Raw genomic sequence first — 22,793 nt, 5'->3', positions numbered from 1 at the left:
ATCCCCCACCTACACTTCCCCAAAGATACTGACCAAGCACTTTTGTACAATAAAGTTTAATCACAATTATAAAAATGTGGCGTTGGGTTTGCGCTATTAACATATGTACAATCCAGCCCAACAGGAAGGGCCCGCCCCCCACCATCCTGGCCTGAGGGAACAGGAGCTTCCAGACGCCAGGGTGGGAGGGTGACCCACAGGGTCTGGCAGGAACAGAAGATGAGGCAGGGTTCCAGGCACGGAGTCCCTAGGACTGGGGGCACAGGGCCCCCCCCCAGGGGGAGAACATGGCCACTGCCCCTAGAGACCCCTAAACTGGGGAGGGGTGCACGCAGGGCACAAAGGGGAAGTCCCCATTAACACAAAGCAAGGGGGCTAGCAGCCCCCCAAGAACAGGATCTGTACAGGCCGGCACCCCAGGTTTCCACAGGAAACAGCTGCTGGCAGCTACAAAACATTTACAGCTTCTTCTCCGCAAAGAAAAAAAAGTTAGGGGGTGGGTGGGCAGGGGCGACAGGGCAGGCAGAAATTGCCTCAAGGAACTGAGGCTCCCTCACTGGGCTCGAGGCCCCCCAACCCCATATTTGGAGACGGGGGCAGGTGAGGCCTGCGGAGCCCCAAGGGGAATAAATAGGGGCACGGGCACCAGTCCTGCCCCACCTCAGTTGAGGGAGCCTCGGCAGCTCTCGGTGCCGCACAGACACGGGATCTTGTTGTCCTCCAGCGGGAACTTGTAGTCATACGTGATCTCCTCGTCCACGCCAATGGGCTGCTTGGAGTAAATCACAATCTTCTTTTGGGACTCGATGGTGATCACCTTGGCATAGCAGTTGGGCTGCAGGAGCGGAGGGCAGTGTGAGCTGCGGCCCCTGCCCCAGGATTCCCGTCCCCCCCTGCCCCGCCCCCCGGCTGGGAAGCCCCCCACCCTGCGCACCGTGCAGCAGTGGTTGATGAACCTCGCCAGGTTGCCACACTTAGTAGCATCGATGATGGTGTCGTGGTCCACCCGGAACAGGTAGCTGCTGCCGATGCCCTCCTGCACGTAGCGCTTCTCCCGCATGTCGGCCACCATCTGGTAGAACGGGGTGCCGCCACAGTCAGCTTCCGGCCAGACCAGGCCTGACCCCACCAGCCCCCATGAAGGGGCCCCGGACAGTCCCCAGCTACTACCCTGGGAGCCACATCGACCCGTCCTGGACCTGCAGCTCTTCCTCTGGCTCCCACCAACCCAAGGTGCTGACCGTCTGCTTCCAGGAGCCCCGTCTCTTAGGGTCCCACCCTCCGCCCTACCCCGGATACCTTTGGCTGCCATTCTGAGTCTCCCAAAGCGCACCTCAGGAAGTCTGCAGGGGTCAGTGGGCAGGAGCCCCTGCCTGGCCCACAGTGGGGCCAGGCCAGTTCCCGAGATGACAAGGCCATTTCAGGGGCTGAACCCTACTCATCTCTTCTCCCAGGACCCTCCCTCTCCCAAACAGGCACCCACGGGCTGCCACTCGGCGCCATCAGGGCCCACAGTCCTGTGCGAGAAGGGGTGACTATTTCCCAGAAAATGGGACGCTCAATCCTCTGCTCTCTCTCCTTGGGTGATCTCACTCTCTTCCACAGCTTCAGCTGCCAGATAAGTGCTGGGGACTCCTCCCCAACTTCCATTTCCAGCCAAAATCCACCTCACTGGAGCTGCTGGGCGTCATCCTCTAGATGTCCCCGGGGCCCGGCAATGGCACGCGTCCCCAACTGGAACTCCGACCACACAGCTGCTCCTCCTCCTCACTGCCCACCTCGCTGGCAGCCCAAGCTACGTCCAGCTGCTCTGAGCAGCGCTGAGAAATGGCCTCAACTCCCCTCGGGGCCCCGCTCGCCGGAGCCAGCTCGTTGCCCGGTGCTGCCAGCTGCCTTGGACCCACAGGCTCCTCTGTTACCTCGGCTGCCACTAGGCTCCCACTGCCTAGTCCGGGCCGCCCGGGCCTCTAAGGGATCCCTGTGACAGCGCCCCTGCCGGTCTTGGCCTCTGGCTAGCCCCTTGAGCTGCAAAGCCCATTACTGCTGGGCGCTTGGCCATGGCCTCCCTCCCCGGCCGGCCGGCTGGCCCCAGCTCAATGCCACGGCTCCTAAGCTCCGCGGAATCCGGCCTCCACCAGCCTCTCTAACCTTCACCGCGGCCGCCAGCCCTGGTTTCTCCAACTAGCCATACTGACCACCTTGCCCTCCTAAGACTATCCTGTCTCGGCCTTTGCACATGCTGTCTGGCAACTGGGAGCACCCCTCCCCTCATCTGAGTCTGGGAGCTCATCGTCATCCTTCAGCTCCTGGCTTCCACATCACTGTGCACCCATCGCTGCGGCCCCCCCGAACTTCCCTTTCCCGACCGACCAAACGCCATCGTTCGGTGCAGTTCCTCGTGCAGCGGCCCCACTGAACTAGGAGGCCCTTAAAGTGAGAGAGAACACTGGTCTTGCTTCTTCCTGGATCATTAGCATCTAGCTTAGGAGTACCCATTACCAACTGCTGACGGAAGGAAGGAAATACAAAGAGGCAGGTTTCACCAACTACGTCTTGGAACCGGGAGGTCACGTGGGGCTTTACCCAGAGATGAGGTGGTTCTCATGCCAGTGTCCCGAGCTGCCATCTGACCAGGGGCTGGGTACAGGGCCTCACCTGGCGGATGTTCTGACCCACGTATTCGATGACCATCTCGTCGGCTGCAATGGGCTCCATGGCAAACAGACCCCACTCGTGGATCCGGCTGCGGCCGAACCGGAGCTTCTTCTTCCGGAACTAGAGGGCAGAAGGCAGACAGTGCTGCTCAGTGCCTCCCCTAACCTAACCCCTTGCCTTGGCCGCCCTCCTCCAAGGGGAAGAGCCTGCTTTTGGCCCCGTGCCTCCATGCCCACCCCCAGGAGACTTCGTGATGCCGCCCTCCCTCCGAGCCCCGGCTCCTCACCTTGAGCTGGTTCAGCTTCAGCAGATCACTGTCCATGATGGCAGAGGTGCCGATGGCGCTCAGCAGCCGCCGTTGCTCAGACCGGCGCTCCGAAAGCACGCGGTTAGTCCCCTGGGAGAAGGAGAACGGGGGTCGGGGGGGGGGGGGAGGTAAGTGACAGGAGAAACCACGGGAAGAGATGCCAGGGGGCCAGGTGCCAGGGCAGGGCCTTACCTGAGTGTCCGCTCCTTCCAACTGCCGGGCCGAAACAGGGCACACATCCAGGTACCTGTCCTTTTCCTTCTTGCTGATGGGGTAATAGCCTTCACTGCGGGCTGAGCCTGTCTGGTGCTCACGGGGCCCGTCCTGGGGCCGCCGCTTACGTTTTGGAGTGCTCAGGTTGGTGAGTGCAAGGTGTTAAGGAAGAAAACGGGTTCTTCACTGGCCGGATCCCCGGGGGCCCCTCCCCTCTACCCCCCAGTCCCAGCCCAAGGAAAGGGTGACTGACCTTAGCTGGAGGTCCCAAGCATTATTTAGCGTGAGAGGGACAGAAAGATGGAGAAAAGGAAGTCTCACACCTCACCTTTTCTGCCAGAAGAACTTTGGGAGGCAGAGAAGGGGCAGAAGGCAGAAAGAAAAGAATGGCCTGGAGGCCAGGTGAGAAATACCCAGGATGGCCGTGGCAGAGAGCACCGAACAGGGAAGGAGATAAAGCCAGAGGCTAGCTGCAACCTGAGGGGGCCGCTGCCCCCCCCACCGGGGCCTGCCCTCCTGTCCAGAGCAGGCCGGCCGCTAGGGCCCAGGATATTGGTGTGATGGACCCAGTGGGTGTCGTTAAGCCAGTCAGCCCCGCTTGTCTGCTGCAGCAGCCTCTCGTACGTGAGCCGCAGGTAGCCCATGTCCTCCAAGTCCAGGCCCGAGTTCCAAATGTCATACAAGATGGTCATCTGCTCAAACTCACTGCGGGGCTCGAAGGTGGGGGGCGGGGGGGGCGGGGGCGGCGGGGGCGGCCGCCTGCGCCGGGCATGGGAGCGGAGACTGCGCCTCCGCACAGCGCCCCCCCCGTCACTGCTGCTGCTGCCACTGCTCTCCGAGGACTCGGACTCCTCCTCCTCCTCCTCCTCCTCCTCCTCCCCACCCTCCTCCTGCGGCGGCTGCCGCTGCGGCTGCGGCTGCTTCGGCTCCTCTGCCTCGGCCACCACCACCTCCGGGGCCTCCAGGACCTCATCCGCTGGGGAGCTGAAGAGGGCGGCCGGGGCAGGAACCGGCTCCAGGGGCCGAGGGGCCGGTGTGGAAGGCGGCGGCTTGATGGCCAAGGCGTAGTTGTGCTCCAGGAGGATGTGGCTGAGCAAGGGGCCCGCGCGCTCGGCCTCGTCCGACGTCTCTGTGGCCTCCGAGTCGTCGCGACGGGCCGGGGTCAGGGCCAAGTCGGCCAGCACCGCCAGGTCCACTTCTGTCCCTGGCTCAGCTTCCTCCTCCTCAGCAGAGCGGCCACGGCCTCCAGCCCGGCTGCGACCTCCTCGGGACACCTCCTCAGGCCAACTCTTGACCAGAGACGCATGGTCCAGGGGCAGGTTTCGAATGGTCCGCTCCACGGCCCGGGGGGCTTTGCGGGCGACGGGGCCAGAAGACTTGATCTGCGGAGGAGCGGCTGGGGGCGGCTCTGGCGCCGGCACCTCCTCCAGGGCAGAGAAGGAGACAGTTTTCCGGCGTTTCTTGGGTGGGGGCAGGAGGGGGATAGGAGAGGAGGGGCGCTCATCGGGCCGGGGGGCGAGGGCCGGGGGCCCCACCGGAGGCTCGGCGGGCAGCTGGGGCACACTGGGAGGCGGCTCCTCAGTGGAACCTGGGGAAGGAAGCACACAGGGAGAAGCAGAGGGTCAGCACTCGGGCCAGCTGTCATCAGAGGGGATTCCATGCAGGCAGGGCACCGGCCAGCCTCGCCGGGGAGGCCGCACGCAGGCTGCCGGCTCTCCTCCGCTTCGAGCAGACACTTGTCCTCGCTTGGCCAACAGAGCTGCCTCTCGCCTGCCATGTCCTCGGCACCGTGGGCTCCCTTGGCGGGAGGAGATTCTGCACCTGCTCGTTCACACAGTCGACAAACATTCACGGAGCACCAACTCCATGTCAGGCATGGGGAAAACAAGTCGAGCAAACACTTTCAAAACCCTCAACAGAGCTTACAGTCCAATGGGGACAATGACAGGAAACAAACGTACAGCCCAAACCGCACAGAGTCGAGATGGGGGCTCTAGAGAAACCAACGCTTAGGCTCCAGCCTTTTTACCAAGGCTGGCAGTGACTGAAATATATGTCCAAAGACTAGGCACACAGGCCAAGACTATTTCTGCTGGCCGCACTGCATGATGGGGATGCAATTAACCCTCTCTGAATTAAAGTATGTTATTTCAACTACAATGTTCTCCGTTCAGTGATGTGAAAAAGATATAATATAAGCAGCTGAATCTTTGTATTAAAACACTGCATAAAATCTGTTTCCTCCCCACCACCTGCCAAGTAGCAGGAGGGTTTGCCAAAGTGGGGAGGGTTCAGGAAGACTCCCCTAAAGAAGTTGAGGGTGAAGTTGAGATCCCAAGGACAGGGGGATAGCCTGGGGAGGGGACACACTGTCTTGAGCAGGTGGTGTGATCTCTCTCCAGTCCCCTAGACAGGAAGCACATCCTCCCTCTGTTGGGATCCCCAAGTCTGTTGCTGAGTGTGGGGGTCTGAATACAGCTCAAGACGTACACCGACTTGTCCCTGGGGCAGACCCTGTCCTGTGGACTGACCCTCTCCGCCCCTAAGTTTCAGCCACCAGAACAGGCATGGCCTTTCAGACCTGCCTCTCCCTTCTTGCCTACTGGGAAAGCTCACATGCGGCTTTTAGCCCCAGCTCAATGCCATCTTTGTGAAGGCTACCCCAACTTCTCGAGACGATGGTAGTAACTTCCTCTCAGAACCAGAAGGCCGGTGGTGAGTCAAGTGCCAGGCTTCAGGGCAGAAGCAGACCGATAACTAGTATTTTGCACCAAGCACCAATCCAAGACTTTGATGTATGTTAACTACTCATTTCATTCCCCACAACCACCCCGTGAGGTGGGTACTATTATTAAACCCAGCTTACCGATAAGGAAACTGAGGCAGAGAGAGATTGTTAATCGGCCCAAGGTCACACAGCTCACAAATGCCAGAATAAGATCTGCACCCCAGGCGGCCAGGGTTGAACTTCGAGCTCTCTTCAACTGCCCCATGCTGCTCTGGGCATCCCGCAGTGGGACTCGGTGGTTTCACGTCTGGCTCTAGCAACTCCCAGAACTAAAGGGCAGCCAGCTCCAGGCCAACCTGTGTCCATGACCTTAACAGACATTCACCAGCCAGGCACCCCGAGCAAGGCCCTCAGCCTGCTGTCTCCTGAGGCTCCGGAGAGCAGCTTGGAGTCTCAGCCAGCAGTAAGCCACACTCTGAAGCTAGTGAGGTGCCGGGTGCTCGCCCCAGGCCCTCCAGTTTCTCCAAGTCTCCTTCTCTCTGCTGTTCTGGGGCATCCCTGCCTTTGATCCATCATCCCAACCGAGCCACTGTGCCCTCTGGAAGCCTGGCCCTTGAGGAGAACGAATTCCCCTCCTGGCTCAGCTGCTTCACACAGATTTCTTTCGCTTCTTGTTCTGAAAGAAACCTGGCCATGCTTTTCCTGTAGAGAGACAACTTTTGGGGTACCTGCCCAGTCTATACAACCCCCAGAAGCCAAGGTTTCTACAACATGACCTGCCCCACTCCCTGCCCCCAGCCAACATTAACTGATAACCTGACCCAAGCCAGGCCAACCCGAAACTTCCCTGAGAATAAGGATCTAAGATAGGAATGGGTTTCTCCGTAGGGGTGGACAGAAGCAGAGGAAGCCCATCTGCCGGAGAGGAATGAATCAGACCAGAAAACAGAAGAAAGGCAAGTCCCAAAAGGTGTCCAGGTCCCATCTTTGGGTTTCACCAGACAAGCCCTCTGTTGCCACTGGGCCACCTACCCTCTATCCAGCTGCATCCTTGGAACTCGAACATCCCCATTGTTCTCTAAAAGCCAAGGGACCTGCCTTAACCTTCTTAGCCTCTCCCAACTCTGCCATCTACTTCTAGGACTGTTCGCCCCATTCTTTCTTCTCCAGTGCCTTCCTTCACTCATGCTCAGCTAGCCTTCCCTACTCACACACATGACCTTGGTAACCCCCGGACGGCCCCACCCGGGACCTTAACCCTCTGACGCCCTGCCCTCTGATCACAGTTCCTCAGGTCCTTTCGGTTCACGCCACCGCACCTGTTCCATTTCCCACCTTGGGGCTCCCCCTAGCCTGTCACCCTTCTCCTAAATGAGCGACTCTCCTTCCTGTGCCTGCCCCCAGTGCCTGCCAGCAGGGCCCTCACTCTGTTTTCTCCTTTCACACCACTTTCCACAGCCTTCAGCCACCGCCGCCACCCTGGAGACCCCCAACCCTGACTTTGCCCAAACACCTGCATTTTCTCCTCCTTCACCCCTGACTCCCAGTCTCAGCAGGGCATCTGAGTCGCGAGCCCTGTCCATTTTCATCCTCACTCCTCACTCTCCTTCCCCATCCCCTTGTGCTCAGAAAATGCCCTTCCTTCCTACTACAGAGTGAAACAGGGCGTCCTTGAGCATGAAAGCCCACATCTCTCTGCCTCCCCAATTATGGGTGTATGTGCGTCAGGCCTAGAGGTCACCCGCCCACCCCCAGGTAGGCCACCCTGACAGGTGCTGCGCTCTCTCCTGGCCCGTCTACCTGTCCCGAATCTACGTGCTTATTTCACCTTTTTAGTTTTTGAAAAACCCTCCACCAACCCTGCATTCTCTTTCGTCTCTCTGATCCCAGCTGGGTGACCTCAAGCATCTCTCTAAGCCTCAAATTCCTCATCTGGAAAGCAGGAGTAACAGGGATGGTGTGCGGCCTGCATGAGGAAACAATCAGCAATGTGCTAGGCCAAGAGCCCGGCACACAGGAAGCACTCAAGAAACGTTACCTAGTACCACCTATCACGGCCTTTAGACTCTTCTTCAGAGTAGCCTAGCCTTCCACAAGCCTGGTCATCTCTGTCACCTGCCCTCACTCCTTTAACACCCCGTAAGTTGGCTCCAGTCTGACCCACTCTACCGAAAGTGATAAGGTCACCAGTGACCCCCTAACTGCCCAATCCAACAGAAGCTCTTCCTATCTTAACAACCTCTCTTTCGGCCTGCTCATACATACCACTCCCTCCTTTGGAAGACTAAGCTGCCACATTTCCTTCCCATCTGACCTTCAGATCTGGCGATCCAACTGCCTGTTGGATGTTTCTTACCTGGAGGCCCCAAAGGCACATAGCAAAGTCAACCCCGAGGAAGCACATCAGCTTTCTTCCTAGTGCCGGTCCTCCTCCTCTCTTCCCTTTCCTGGGAAGTCGTTTAACCAAGTGGTTCGTCTCCTCAATTTCTCTCAAATCCTCATCCCCACTTCTACTCCTTGCACCTCACTGTAACCGGGCCTGCTTTGGTTCATGCCCTTCGCTTAACCGGCATCTCTTCAAACCCTCACATGGGTCGTCCTACCTCCTTCCTCACCCCTTCGGAATCCCCCCCTTCCTACCAGGATGATCCTTCTGCAGAAATGCAAAACTGACCACGCCCCACTCTTTCTACCTACCCTACTGAAGTGATGCCCTCGATCACCAGCTCTCCTGGTATCCATGGACTTAGGAAAGGCCGGGAGAGGCATCTCGGGATTAATGAGAGCCTCGACTCCTCTTGTGAGGCCTGCACCAGAGCAGAGTGCAACAGCACCGGGAGGTCTTCATGTAGTTACTGCTCATCTCAGACCACAGATTCTCAGTAACATTCGAGAGAGATGTCTGGAGGGCCGCATGCATTTACGAAGCCTATCTTGAAAACTGACTCACTGATGCTATGCTAAGAACACCCTACTCCAAGTTACCGCCATTGCCTGCCTAACTTACTAACTGCAACAGCTTCCTAGCCTCCCCACACATACTCTGGCCCCTCTCCAAGTTCTCTCTGCACTGCATCTTTTTAAAACACAAATAAGATCACGTCACTCCTCTGCTGGCATTCCACTGCCCTCAAGATAAAGACCAAATTCCTAATGAGGCCGAGTCCTCTTGTACAGCCCTGTCCTTGCTCACCTCTCCAGTTTCAGCCATTCCAGCTTCCCCTCATTCCCCACCACCCGGAAGGCCTGTTTTATGTCTCTAACATGCTGTTTCCTCTGCCCTCAGGGCCTTTGCACATTCTAATCAAGCCCGGCTGCCTGCTCTGCCTTGATTTCAGCGCAAGGATGCTTCAGCAGAAAAGACCAGCAGAGACATCCCCACACATGTGCTCAGGTTCTCAGAGAACCCTGTTCTTCTCTCTTACAGGGCTTATCAGTTTGCCATCACAGATTTTCTGAGGTATTTATTACTCAACTAACGGTCTCTCCCTATAGACCATAAGCTTCAGGAGAGTGAGAACAGGGCCTCTCGTGCCTACCACTGTACCCCATGCACCTGCCATTAAGTACATATGACCCTAGAACAACACAGGTTTGAACTGTGCAGGGCTGCTTACACACGCTTTTTCTGAGAAATACGGCTGAATATCGTAAACCTATCTTCCTTATGATTTTAAGGATTTTTTCTTCTCCAGCTCACTCTTTTTAAGAATATAGTACACGATATGCATAACATACAGAAAACGTGTTAACCGACTACTTACGTCATCAGTAAGGCTTCTGGTCAACAGCAGACTATTAACAGTTAAGCTTTTGGGCAGTCAAAAGTTATAAGTGGATTTTCAACTGCACAGGGGGTTGGCGCCCCTAACCCCACATCGTTTAAGGGTCAACTGTACTCAGTAAATAAATATCCCCTGCCTGAATGAACAGGTCACTCAAAAGGATAAGTTATGTGTACGTGCTACAAAGTAACAAACTTACAAACGTACAAACCCACAAGGCAAACCAAAGGTAAAATTAACTTTCGAGCCAAAGCTGTTCACAGCTGTCTTCCACCTATTTTGTCCATTTAGTCACCTGCTAGTACACACGGCACATTAAGGCAGAAGCTCAAAAAAATTAAGAGGGGGAACTTGTTAAATTGGAAATTTTCTCCTTAATTAACTTAGAAAGAGATCGTTCTGGGACAGGCGGGGGTCGGGAGGGGTGAAGAGAGACCACTGCTGTCCTTGTTAGCCACGCACCCGCCCCTGGCAGCACCGTCTGAACGTGGCCGTAAATGTCTCCAAGGGAGGACTGACAGAAGATGGTGACTTCTGTCCGACTTGTATGCTTTCAAACAAAGTCACGTACTCGTACGTCATTCACAAATGTGGACTGTTTTATGTCTGTTCTCACAAAGACAGATACAAACATAAACAAAGACCAAATCACCGGCTTGGCACCACCTACCTGCAGGTCTTGCTGGAGACTTCTCCTGTTCAGGGAGGGGTGTGGCTGGGGAGCCTGCAACCTGCTCTGGCTCGGGCTCTTCCACGGGTGCTGGCAGGGGCGCGGGGACATCTCTGGGGGGAGGTGATGCTGGGGGTACAGCTGTTGGCCGCTCCTCTTCCTCTTCCTCTTCTGAGGAGGACTCAGATGATGAGGAGGATGATGAGGACGAGGAGGAGGAAGATGAGGAAGATGAGGAGCTGGAAGAGCTGCTGCTTTCGGAGTCCGACGTGCTATCATTTTCACCATCTGAGTCAGCATACAGAGAACATTTGGAGGACGAATCGCTTTCCCCGTCCTCGCCTGGAAATCCAGAAGGGGCAATCAGGCGAGGTGGGAACACCCCTTACTTGGCCAAGCCCTGGGTCCATTCACTGATTCACTACTATGGATAGGTTAGGCTCTGTGCCAGGTGCTGGCAAGTCCAACCATCAAGGAGTTGGATAAGTACACTGTTTGCTCACAGTGAGACCAGCTTCAGTATGAAAGACCAGGGGAGCGAGGCAAAGGGAAGTCCTGGATTCTGCCGAAGATCCAGTCAGGGGAGGGATCCCTGTGAGGGAGATGCTCAAGTCGAGAAGGACAAGTAGAAGGGCACTAGGAAGACAAGAGGACTAAACGGGGGCGTCAGAGGTGAAGGGAGATGGGAGACCGCTAAGCGGTCTGCTTTAACTACCAAAGCTTTTCCCAAGGTGGGTCTTAGAGAAGCTGCCGGGGCGAGACGCATAAAAAGGAGTCCACGTAAAATGAGCTTTAAAAGTGCTATATGCATGGGGCGCCTGGGTGGCTCAGTTGGTTAAGCGACTGCCTTCAGCTCAGGTCATGGTCCCAGGGTCCTGGGATGGAGCCCCGCATCGGGCTCCCTGCTCCTCGGAGAGCCTGCTTCTCCCTCTCCCTCTGCCTGCCGCTCCCTCTGCTTGTGCTGTCAAATAAATAAATAAGGGCGCCTGGGTGGCTCAGATGGTTAAGCGTCTGCCTCCGGCTCAGGTCATGATCCCAAGGTCCTGGGATCGAGTCCCGCATCGGGCTCCCTGCTCCTTGGGAGCCTGCTTCTCCCTCTGCTTCTCTCTCTCTCTCTCCCTCTGTCTCTCATAAATAAAATCTTTTAAAAAATAAATAAATAAATAAATAAAATCTTAAAAAAAAAAAAGGTGTTCTATGCTCTATGCCTCTGGGAAATGGCAATATGTTGGAAGAACTTCATAAGAAATTAAGAATTTTGAAATGTCTGAGGAACACAAGTGAATGAATTTATTTTTTATTTTTATTTTCTTAAAGACTTATTTGATACAAGTGGATGAATTTAGAATAGATGGTGGTGGTGGCCTGCGATGGGTCTGGAGGATGGCGAGATGGAGCTCAACAGATAAACAGGAGCTAGGTTATAAACGGCCCAAAATATTGGGCTGAGGAGTCATCTTCTAGAAAATAGGGAGCTAGAAATAGACTTTATGGAGGGAAGTCACAGTGTCAGGTGTGCACTGGAGGGAAGAGAATTCCATCTGCAGATTGGAAAATGGACTGAATGGAGGAGGAAGGATGCAACCAAAGACAGGAAAATCAGTCAACACAGCTGCAGAAGACTCTAAGTGAGAAAGACAGGCCCCAGGAACAGAGAAGGCAACAAATCCCAGAAACACTGAGACGGTGAAATGGACAGAAAGCGGTGACCAAGTGGATGTGTGGCAGTCTCCCCACTTAGAGCAGGTGACCCCACCCTCTGCCTTCCTGAAAAGACAGCCTCTCAGATCATCATTCTCCCCATCTGGCCTCTGCTGAAACGGCACCTCTCAGAGGTGCTCCTTCTCCAAGATATCTAGAACAGCCCATCTTTCCCCAGCTCCCCTACCCGTTACTCTCTACCCCAGTAACCTAGTTTCTCTTCTTTAAACTACGCAACTGTCTATCCAAGGTACTATTTGTTCATTTGTCAAGTCTCCTCCTCCCCTCCAATCGATCCCAAGTTCCATAAAAGATGTGTCCCCAATACCTAGAACAGTGCCTGGTACCGAGTAGGGGCTCAACAGCTAGCTCTGAACAAATGAAGGAGAAGCAAGACTAAACCATGTGCCCCAGACTCGATGGATGTGGATGGACAAACAGGTGTCCAGCTGAAGAGCGGAGTTGTGTCTGGTGATGGCAGCCGGGGGAGAGGAGACGAAGGGGCACGCGGCTCAGCGGCCGGGCCTTCAAAGACGAGCAGTGCTCAAAGGCAGAAAGGCACAGTCTGGTAGTACCGGGGGGAAGCAGGAGAACTCAGACCCCTCATCTTGAGGGGCTAGGAAAATAAGTTAGTTCTGCTGGGTTGTCATCAGGCGAGAGCCATGTGTCAGCACAGCAGCTAAGCAAAAGGGAGTGGTCTGGGTGTCGGAGTTACTGTTTACAATGGGCCAAGGGTTCCAAAAGATGGGGCTGAAAGACAGCTGCTTTGGGGAAGAGCAAAGGAGGCCAAAACATCCAACACGAAGTTTCTGTGGACTCAGGGAAGGGCTAGACAGGCAGCGGAACCCCTTCTTCCCCCAGCCAGAACTCGACCATCCTGTCTGTAACTTACCATCTGACGCCTCAGTCTCCTTCTTTGCAGTGTCCATGGCTTCCTCACGTTCTTCATCTTCTTCATCTTCTTCATCCTCCTCCTCCTCCTTAAAGAAAAGGACAAATAGGAACTAACAAGAAAAGGACAGCTGTCCTCCAGGAGGCCACTGCTACCTGGGCTCCAGGCCAGAGAGGAGGCAGCTATGGGGATGGGAAATCTTGGCGGGGAGCGGGCGCCAACGGCCCCTCACCTTCTCTGAGGAGGACTCCTGGGACGCCTCCTCCCCCTCACTGTCCAGAGCAAAGGACTTGCGGTGCTTGCCCTGGGTCTTGCTTCGCTCTTCGTCTCGCTTTGGGGGCTTGGTCCCCGCACGTCCGGGCTCTCCGGCCTCCTTGTCCCGCTCAGGGTCTAGGCGCAGTTGAGTGGCAGTTATAGGGCAATCCACCAACAGCAGAACGGTTCCCGTCCCCTGGCCTGAAAGGAGCTTTGCACACACCCTTCGTCTTCCTGATGGTCCGACCAGACAGACCTCACTTTACAGACAAGAAGCTGAAGCTCAACAGAGAAATACAAAAACCCCAGAGCTACCTAGCATTTTCTATAGTTTAACCACACCGCACCCGCTTCACCTTTTGTCCTTTTTTGGGGTGGAAGAGGGAATGGACTTGTTACGCCTGCCCCAAGAAAACAGCACTAAGCCAATGGTTCTCCAGGGAAGCCAATCGAACTCAGTAAGGAAGTTGCCTAGCCACGTAAGCCATCAACCCACAGCTCAGACCTAGGCAAACTGGAAGGAAGGTAGGAGAAGGGCTTAAGCATTAGATGGGAAACCAGGGTAAGCGACCTGTTTAACCTTGAAACCCTAGCATTCTAGATGTTAAAGCTACCATTTCTATTTCACAGGGGAACTATGAAATACAGGAACCTTCAACGACAGAGAAGAACCACAACCAGGACCCAGGAATAACCTATCTTAAGCTCCTCACACCTCTCCGCACTGCTTTAACTCCGTAGCGAAACCTCTACTTGGCCACTTGCCCTCAGACACCTTCCCCCTTTCTCACTGCTTCCTGCATTCCTATCAGAAGCTAGTACCTTTCCCCTTTCTGCTCCACCTGACCTCCCACTCACCATCTTCATCTTCCTCAGCTGGAGTGGAAGGACGGGGCCTCTTTTCCTCACTGGCCTCTGAAATTTCTGAAGGCTCTTTTCGCTTCACCTGGGGTGTAGGAAGAGATGGAGCCTGTTTTGAACTCAAACACTCACAGATCCCAACCACCCCTACCTACCCCAAGGAAGGGAGGTCCCCAGCCCGCCCTCTCCTCTGGGAAACACCAGTTCTGGGTACCTTGAAAGAAGGCAGCCGCAGGGCCCCTCGCAGCCCTGACCCAAAGGCGAAGGCCTCGATGCCCGTGGTCCCCCCACTCTTGGCCCAGTCTACGAGGGACAGCAGGCCCGGCTCTTTGAGTTTTGTCTTCTCTTTATCCTCCTCCTTGGCTTGCTGTTTGGCCGCGTTCTGGAATGGCTGCAGGCAGTAGGGGGACTGAGCCCCAGAACCCAGGCGCTCCCTCCTGCCTCCTGCCTGAGAACTACTCCCAGGTCCCAGGAATACAGAAATGCATCTACTCACTCCTCTATTTGACACAGATCTATGCCACACCTCCCCTGCACCAGCCCTGTACAGGCATTTTCTCCAAACTCCGCTCATTTAGTCCGCCCACCTTACAAAACAGCTACTATTATTCCCATTCTACAAACAGAAACTTTGAAGATCAACTCAAGAGATTTAAGGAGGCTCGTAAGCCAGAAATCTACTTTCTCCAATGGAGTCCCAAGGTTTCCCCAGTCCCAGGCACTGCCCCTCACCTTGGCCTTCTCTTCTTTGCTCTCCCACCACTGGTCAAAAGCTCCAAAGGCCACATTCTCCACCATCTTGCGGTTGAGGTCTCGCTGCATGATGCTCTTCATCTCTTGGACAAGGGTGGCCAACACCCGTCCCACGGTGCCTGCTGATGGTAGGGCCTTGCCCTCCGCCAGCTCTGCCTCCTCCCTGGGAGGTAGCCGGGCCTCTTCTCCCGAGATCGAGGAGGAGGGCAGGGGCTCGGCTGCCATGGGCAAAGGCAGGTGGTAGGCCTCCCGGGAGTAGGCCCCTCGGCCTTCTTGCCCTTGTGTGTACAGAGCATAGGGTAAGCCATAGGCTGCCTCTTGGGGGGGTGGGAATGGCAGGAAGGCCTCCCCGAAGGCTCCACCGGGGGGACCAGCTGAGGCAGCAGTCAATCCCTTGCCCTGCCGCAGCTGGTGAAGCCGCGTTAACATCTGCGTCTGCATCTGGAAGGACATGGGCATCCCTCCCCACTGAGCCCCAAGTCGATCCATGAGCTCTAGGGAGTTCACAAAGTCATAAATGTGGGGGGGTGGTGGAGGAGGTGGGGGGTACTCGGGGGGTGGTGGCCCATCAGGGCGCGGTGGGAGGAGGTAGGCAGGCTGGTGGGGAGGATAACCAAGGGGCAGGGAAGCCAAGTAGGGAGGAGGAGGAGGAGGCGGAGGAGGAGGGGGTGGAGGCTGCTGGGGGGGTGTTGGGGCCGGAGGGGGTGAGCCGCCCCTGTCATCATCGGAGATCTCCATGTCCTCTCCAGAAGAGCATGGAGAAGCCTGTAGGGGTGCAGAGAAGGGTCACAGAAAGCTTCTGTCTATTTCCTGGCCTTTTCCTCAAACCCATTCTCTTGCCTAATTCCCTTCCCTGCCCCGCCGGGCCCAACCCTGCCTCCCGGATCCCAGGCACCTCTGCTGGCTGACCCCCAACCTCACCTGGTTCTGTCCGTTGGCCTTGGGAGACTCCCGGGTAGCCCCCGGTTCCCCACTCCCTGTAGGTGCCACATCCTCAAAATTAGCTGGGGCTGGAGGAGGCGTGCAAGGTCCGTGACCTGACCCAGAAGGCACCTCGCTCCCTGCGTCTCTAGACCCAGGGCCCGTGGTGCTGTTCTCTTCCTCCTCCTCTGTGTCGGAGGCCAGGAACGAAAACTTGGAGCGCTGCTCCTTCAGCAACATCTCAATGCGGGAATCCAGGCTGCTATGCTGAGCGAAGGGCACGCTCTCATTGGTGGTCTCCGGGGCCGGGGAACCGGAGCGGGCAGGCGAAGCTGGGCGGGGGGAGGTCCGCGCTTCTTCTCTCTCAGGGCTGGGCCCCCCCCCACCCCCGCCTCCACCCGGTTCTGGAGGCTCCGGGGGTGGGGCTTCCGGGGCAGGAGGCCGGTAGTCCTGGTCAGCGGGCCGGCTGGGCTCAGGGGGCAAGTAGGAGGTGTAGGAAGGCGGGAAGCGCTCGGCTGCGTTTTCAGCAAAAGATGCCCCGGGGGGCTCCTCCCGAGTCGCCCGGCGGGGAGGGTAGGAAGCATGGCGTTGGTAGCGGTTCCAGCTCTCGTAATACGCTGGGTAGTTCGAGTCAGTCCCACGGAAATGAGAGGACGACGACGAGGACGACGACGACGAGGAGGACGACGACGAGGACGAGGACGACGAGGCCGAGGCCGAGGCCGTGGCTGCAGTCGTGGCCGAGGCGGCGGCGGAGGTGGTCGTGGGGGCTGAAGATGCGGAGAAATGGCGGCGGGAGAAGGAATCCTGGTAGCTGTTCTCCGAGCGCCGGGGCTTGAAGGAGGTTGAAGTGGTGCTGGAGAGAAAGCGCAGGAGTTAACTGGGTTCAGCTCTGTAGGACCAAACCCTCGTGTCCCGGCTCTCAGGACCCAAAGCCCCTGAGTCAACGCCCCCAAAGGAAGATCTAAACGCTGCTGGGTTTCTAGCTATAGACAGTGAGTTCCCCGAGGACAGGGATTTGCTGGCTGAATCCAAAGAGAAACCAGGACACGTGACTCCCAACTCTCTTTGAGAGCGACTCCAGGTTTCTTCTTCCTAGTGGCAACTCCCAGAATCGGGGGGGTCCCAGAGGGTGTTCACTCTGCACCTGCTGGAGTAGGCAGAGTCCTGAGAGTAGGGGGTGCTGCCCCGAGATGTGTAAGGGGTTCCTTGGGAGGACTGAGGGGTGAATTGGCCAAAGGAAGATGGGGTGTCTTGTCGGCTGCTGGAGAAGCTTGTGTCCTGGGAGCAAGGGGTGCCGTTGCCAGGTGTGCTCACACCGGCGGTGCCGGCCGGGTAGGCAGCCGTGTCAGAGGAGGAGCGGCGGCGGGATTCAGTCTGGACGGCAAAAGTAGAGCAAGGAGAAAAGAAGAGATCAAGTGCCATGTGACAGCTCGCCCTTCCCCAAACCACAAACCCCAGTTCCCTGTCTTTTGAAAGCATCTCGGCATCTTTTTTTTTTTTTTCCCTCTTAACATATATTGCATTATTTGAGCGTCTCAGCAGCTCTTCTTGGCTCTTGCTATCCTTAACGGGGAAGTCCAAAACCTTCCAAATACTGTTCCTGGCACCCAAGCACTGTGCCCAGGTGGTGAGGGCCACGGCAACCACGAGCTACTTACTGCCTCAGCAGCTGCACCAGAGCCCTGGAACTTCTCACTCAGGGCCTTGCCCCCCGTGGGCACTGTCTGAGGGGTGTAGGAGCCGTTGACTATCAGTTCATAGTACTTCATTCGCTGTTGTCCTGGAGGGAGGAATATGGGAACCATCAGAGTCAGATAGAGAAAACTCCTCCTTCCTGAGTTGTTTTTCCCATTTCTTTCTCAGACCTCAAGTTTCCTACAATGTCTTGGAGTCCCAGATTCAGGGATTTCAGTTACCTTACCTCTATCTTTGGGACCTTCTATCTCATCTCTACCTAACGATGCTACAAACGACATGCCGAAAGACACTTCGCTGCTTATAAATAAACACCTCTACTGATATTACTAAGTAAGTTGGATGATCACCAGGAGAGAGAAGCATCAGTACCCCTATTTTATAAGCTCAAAGAAAATTGACCTGCACAAAGTCACAAAGTTGGTCAGTGGCAGACTGGAATTCAAACCCAGGTCGTCTGATGCTAGATCCCACCATGCTCTTCATCCTACAAACTAAAGGTTGCAAAATGGCAGCCTGAGGGCTAAATCCAGGCCACAGCTGTCTTATTTGCCCTACAAAATCACTTAAAAAAATTGGGGGGAGGGGGTTGCAGCATTTAAAAACCCTGAGATTTCACATAAAAACCAGGATTTCTGACTTAATAACAAAACATTACTTGGCAACATTAGTCCTCATTCCCACTTGCAAACTGGCTAATGCCAACTAACAGCTGTCTCCTTTCGATGGCACGGTACTCTACAGACCCCCCGCCCCCCCGGCCACAGTCCCTCGCTCCTCCCTACTGCCTCTTAACACAGAACCCCAGGCTGCTTCACTCATCTACACAGGTCCCAAATTCTCGATCCAAAATTTCAAAACCCCAAGAAACTCCAGACCAAGCATTTTTTGGAATTTGATCTCAAAATCTGATCTGAGCTGAGGCGATTTACTAGTTCTTATTGATAATACCTAGCGTGACCCTTCCTAGGTTTTCTTACAAATACAGTCATGTGCTAGACTATAAGATGCTACCCAACCTTCTCAAATATCACACAGGCAGAAAACACATAAAAGCCATAATTCCTCTGTAAAATTCTAATTTCAGAAACACACCTGGCCCCAAGAGTTTCAGCTGAGGAATCATGAACCTGACCGTGCGCCTGGCCCCAACAAGCATTTGCACGTGCAGTCTCTGCTGGAGCTCAACCTTAGGCAGCAGGCAAGAGAGCCCTCACCTTTGATGTCGAGCTGGGCATGGATGATGTTGCCCATGACGGAGGTAAGGTGGAGGTTTTTGACCGTTTCCTTGGCTCCCCGAGTGCTAGTGAAGAGCACGCGGGCCAGGCCCAGGTGCTTGCGAGTACGGGGGTGAAGAAGGATCTCTACCTCTTCCACCTCACCGTACTTTCGGCACATATCCTTCAGGAAGGTCTCCCGCACATTGTCATTCAGCCTTGCGAAAGTCACTTCCTTCAGTGGGATCTGTCCGATATAGAACTCATCGAGCTGTGGAGAGGACAGGAGTCTTGAGTCTGGGGTCTCAATACTGACCACGGTGCCTTTGTCCTTTGGGAAACTTGGTCCAAAGAGAGAAGACCAGGGAACACAGGCAAAGAAACGGGGGAAAGGGCCCCAGCATGCGCAACGTGAGACCGACCCCCCTCTGCTCTGAGTTCTCATCACCGAATAACGCAAGAACCAAGAAAAGAAACGTAGAAGTGAGAAATAATCATACGTGGAAGAAACTAATTGTAGGGAATAACTCACTAGTTTAGCTTTTGCCACGGACTGGGCACTAGGAATACAAAGATGAAAAAAAAAAAAAGATTCCTGTTCAGAAAAGCAGATCAGACACAGAGTCACAAAAGGACACAAATGTCAGCGTAAGTGTAGACAGGGTGTCTGGGAGACCAGCAAAGAAGTGGAGGCAGGGAAGAATTCATAAAGATGGTGTCATTCCTATTTGGCTTTTTGGGTAGCAAGAGTTCACCAGATGACAAAGACTTGTAGGACACAGAACTATAAAATAACTTGGCATCTTCTAGGAGCTGCAAAACGTACGGTAGAGTGGAACACAGGTGTGGCAGATGAGGCTTGGCCAGATCAATAATCGTATGTGCCAATGCACAAAACATGGACTTGGCAACGAAAGTAATGTAAGAGTAAAATAAAAAAGGCAAATGGCAGAGTGGAACATGAAATGGGAGAAGAGAACAGAGGCAAGGAAACCCGGTAAAATGAATATAAGAATATGCATTTAAAAAAAACAGCAATGAAATAAGAAAATTAAGATTAAAAAGAAAATGGGTTTAGGAAAGAGTCAGCAGCACTTGATAACAGATTATGTAATAAAGGGGAGGACAATCAAAAGATGACTCCCAGGTTTCCAGTTTGTGCAACTGAATAGATGGTTTTACCGCTCATCAGTAAAAGGGAAATGGAAGGGAAAGCGGGATTAAGGAGTAAAGATAACTTGTTTTCGATCTCTTGAGTCTGCTATGTCTGTGGGGCCTCCAGATGAAGCTGCCCCTCTATCAGGGCATACAAGTCTGGAGTTCAAGAGACTGATTTTGGCTGGAAACAGAAATTTGGAAGTCACCAATGTTTCAGTTACACTCAAAATTGTGAGCATGAAAAAGACTGTTCGGGGAGAATATACAAAGCGAAAAAAAAATGGACTGAGAGTACCTTACAAATGATTTATTTAAAAAGGACGGAGAGTAAAGAATTAGTGAAGGAAACTGAGAACCATCAGTTTTCGAGGGCCAGTCCAAGGCCTGATGAGTATCCTGCCTAGACAGGGAAATAGGAATCTTCTGAGGAAACAAGATGGAGGATCAAGTGACCGAACAAGGGGTAAGGAGCAAAGGACTCCCAAGGATGGAGTCCCTGGCCTTGTCACTCCCCTCAATTGTTGAGAAACTGGGGTACCACACCAGGGCACTGTCATGCTGTGCATTTTCTAGGAGTACACAGTGACGGGTACAGCAACTAAATGTGCCTTCACTTCATCCTTCAAGGAGTCAGCACCCCTGCTTGGAACACCTCACCTATACCTTTCCAGAAGATAAACACAACTCTTCTCCAGAACAACTCAGTCTCACAGCCTCAGAGATTGTAAGATCTGATTACGATCCCTTCATAGAAAAGCCCCTTCCCCCTTTTATTAGCTTACCTTGAGACTAAACTACCAGGATGGATCCTCCATACAACCCACCCCCCCAAGGGCCACCACACCCAGAGTCTAGCAGATACATACCTTAAACTTAGGGACTGGGAGGGAAAAGTCTCTGTTTTTGGACCTGACGTGGCAACGGGGGTCTTGGAGGTCTTCCACTGGTATATACTTCGAGTCCTAGGAAGGAAAGCAGGAACAGAAAGACAGCTCAAGGTGAAAAAGCCATGCTGTTGAGCTTTAGGAAGCGCGTTTGGAGCTCCGCGTGCAAAAGAGCAGGGTTCTGGTTGCCCACTTTTAAGAAGGCAGGCTATGGGCAGGGGAGCTCAGGGTGCTCGAGAGATAACAGAGAAGAATGGGGCCCCGAGTTCGCTAACTGGCAAGGCCCGGGGCACTCACGTTGACACTGAAGTGGACTCCATCGTAGCGGTACACCTTTTGAGAAGGCCTGCGCAAGGCAGGGTCCAAGGCAGGATCCACGATGAGCTTGTAGTTCCGCCACTGGAAGCTCGGGGCTTTCTGCCCATCTCCCCCACCTTCCTGATCCATCTTTGCTCATTTACACTGTTAGGAAAGAGGAATACGCACGGGGCTTCAGGATTTAGGCCTGACTCCCTTGCTACCCCTCACCGACTAGCCCAGACTTCAGGTCCTCTCATCACCCCAGTTTCCACACCTCACCATGACCCGTGACTCCCCCAGATTTCCCCCCAAGTACCCTCTTTCACCACAACACCCCATTCTCTCTCCACCTCCCAACTCTCCCCTCAGGCCCCCAGGCCCATCTCGCGCCCCCTTACCTTCCCGCTCTGCCTAGCGCGCGCCCCACTTGGCCTCTGAGCAAGACCCCTCCCCCGCCCCCTGGCAGGCCCCGCCCCCTCCCGCCTCCTCACCGGCCAGCGGCCCGGGCCAAGCCCGGCTCTCGCTCCCACACACCCGCTCGCGTCCCCGCGCCCCGATCCTCTGGCCAAGAGGTGGCACCTCTTCGGGGCGTTGGAAACACCGCGAGACCGAGCCCGAGACCCGGCTTCGGCCCCGAATCCGGGCGGGGGGGTGGGGGAAACGCGCGCCGCTGCCCTCTCCTCCCGCCCCGGCGCGATCGGCCCCCCCATCTCCGCGCACGCGCGGCGAGGCCTCACTCACCCGCTCGTGGCGAGCGGCTCCCCCTCCCCCCACCCCGCGCGGCACCTCAGCGGCGCGAGGCGGCGGCGGCGGCGGCGGCAGCGCGAGACCCGGCCCCGCAGCGGTGGCGGCGGCGGCGCCCCCCCACCACCACCTCCCCGGCGCGCGCACCAAACACCACCGCCACCTGCGCGAGGCCCAGCGGGCACAGCGTCTACATTCGCACTTTCGCCACGGGTGCCGCCAGGAGATCCACGGGGCCGAGGAGAGCGGCTTCGCCTCGGCCGGCGCCCTTTAAGGCTCGAGAGGTGCGGCCCAGGGAGCCTGGAGATTGGCCGCATTCCCCGGAGAGTGGGCTTCACCACGACTATCCAGCTGCTTTGGCCTGGGGTCCTTGACGAATCGGCGGCGACGGAAGCAGCGACTAATCCCTGAGGAAAAAGGGGGCGGGGCGGAGGGGAGGAGGCCAGCCAGAGCTGGGGAGATTTGGGTGGCGCGTTGAACAGACGCAGATTCGTCAGGCGGGCGGGGCGAATCGGTGGACGGGATGCGCGCTCCTTCTCTCCTCTTTCCTGCCTCTTCCTCGCGCGGCCAAAGACCTAAAAGGCTGCAGATTCGCCACAGGTCCTGGCCTCACTGTCGCCTCCCTTCACCCGCCTTGCTGGAGTCAAGAAGATAATGCCTGGTTAGCCAAGCCCTGTTGGCAGAGTTGGCCACTTTTTCTGGATCTTTCTTAGTAGCGCAGCTTAGGGGATGCCCAATTCCGACCCTGGGGAAATGGCTACGGCCCAAAGCAGCTCTCGGAGTACCATGACAATTTTCGACCGAGTATAGAGAGGCCCAAGTAAATCTGAGGAAGAGCCGGCCAGGCGAATCGGCGGACCCTCCTGTGGGCGGGGCCAAGGCGCGGCGCGCAGAGGGCGTGGCCAGGGCGTGTAAAGCCCGGCGTCGCGGGGGCGCTTCCTGTAGGACCCACCGAAACCGTGCGGGTTGGGAGGGGCGCCCAGGAGGTGGAAAAATACAACCAACAGTGGTGACTCAGGCCGTTTGCCTGGCGTCGCACATAATGCGGGGA

General features: G+C 55.7%; 1 protein-coding gene across 4 annotated transcripts; it reads right to left on the bottom strand.

The window, feature by feature from the left end:
- Positions 1-40: 40 nt before the first annotated feature.
- SETD1A (SET domain containing 1A, histone lysine methyltransferase) lies at positions 41-22,128 on the bottom strand. 4 transcript variants are annotated; one of them, XM_088029094.1, is made up of 19 exons: positions 21,945-22,128; positions 20,996-21,160; positions 20,681-20,776; positions 18,657-18,927; positions 17,403-17,524; positions 16,889-17,118; positions 15,742-16,597; positions 14,800-15,585; positions 14,282-14,458; positions 14,065-14,152; positions 13,184-13,341; positions 12,952-13,039; positions 10,359-10,700; positions 3,729-4,763; positions 3,155-3,327; positions 2,942-3,052; positions 2,656-2,775; positions 935-1,072; positions 41-835 (listed from the first exon to the last, which is right to left on the bottom strand). In XM_088029094.1, exons 2-19 carry the CDS (start codon positions 21,143-21,145, stop codon positions 662-664), a joined length of 5,115 nt encoding a protein of 1,704 aa, XP_087885220.1. In that variant the 5' UTR covers positions 21,146-21,160; positions 21,945-22,128; the 3' UTR covers positions 41-661. The 4 variants fall into 4 exon arrangements, with proteins under 4 accessions (XP_087885220.1, XP_087885219.1, XP_087885218.1 ...); XM_088029093.1 differs by having other exon boundaries at positions 21,906-21,950; XM_088029092.1 differs by lacking the exon at positions 21,945-22,128 and adding an exon at positions 21,740-21,824.
- Between the last annotated feature and the right edge of the window lie 665 nt (positions 22,129-22,793).

This window comes from Eumetopias jubatus, unplaced genomic scaffold (assembly GCF_037043125.1).
Source record: "Eumetopias jubatus isolate StellerSeaLion01/CBP00866 unplaced genomic scaffold, mEumJub1_p1.0 scaffold_12, whole genome shotgun sequence".
In the NCBI taxonomy this organism is placed as follows: Eukaryota; Metazoa; Chordata; class Mammalia; order Carnivora; family Otariidae; genus Eumetopias; species Eumetopias jubatus.
This window is presented reverse-complemented; position numbering and strand designations above follow the sequence as displayed.

What these genes read in the sequence shown, in the direction of transcription:
- SETD1A (XM_088029094.1), bottom strand. Translation starts at nt 21,145, where the DNA reads ATGGATCAGGAAGGTGGGGGAGATGGGCAGAAAGCCCCGAGCTTCCAG. An exon ending in AGGAGTCCTCCTCAGAGAAG is followed by an intron (nt 13,040 to 13,183) that starts GTGAGGGGCCGT and finishes CTTTTCTTTAAG; the next exon opens with GAGGAGGAGGAGGATGAAGA. An exon ending in GTCTCCAGCAAGACCTGCAG is followed by an intron (nt 4,764 to 10,358) that starts GTAGGTGGTGCC and finishes TTCCTTCCCCAG; the next exon opens with GTTCCACTGAGGAGCCGCCT.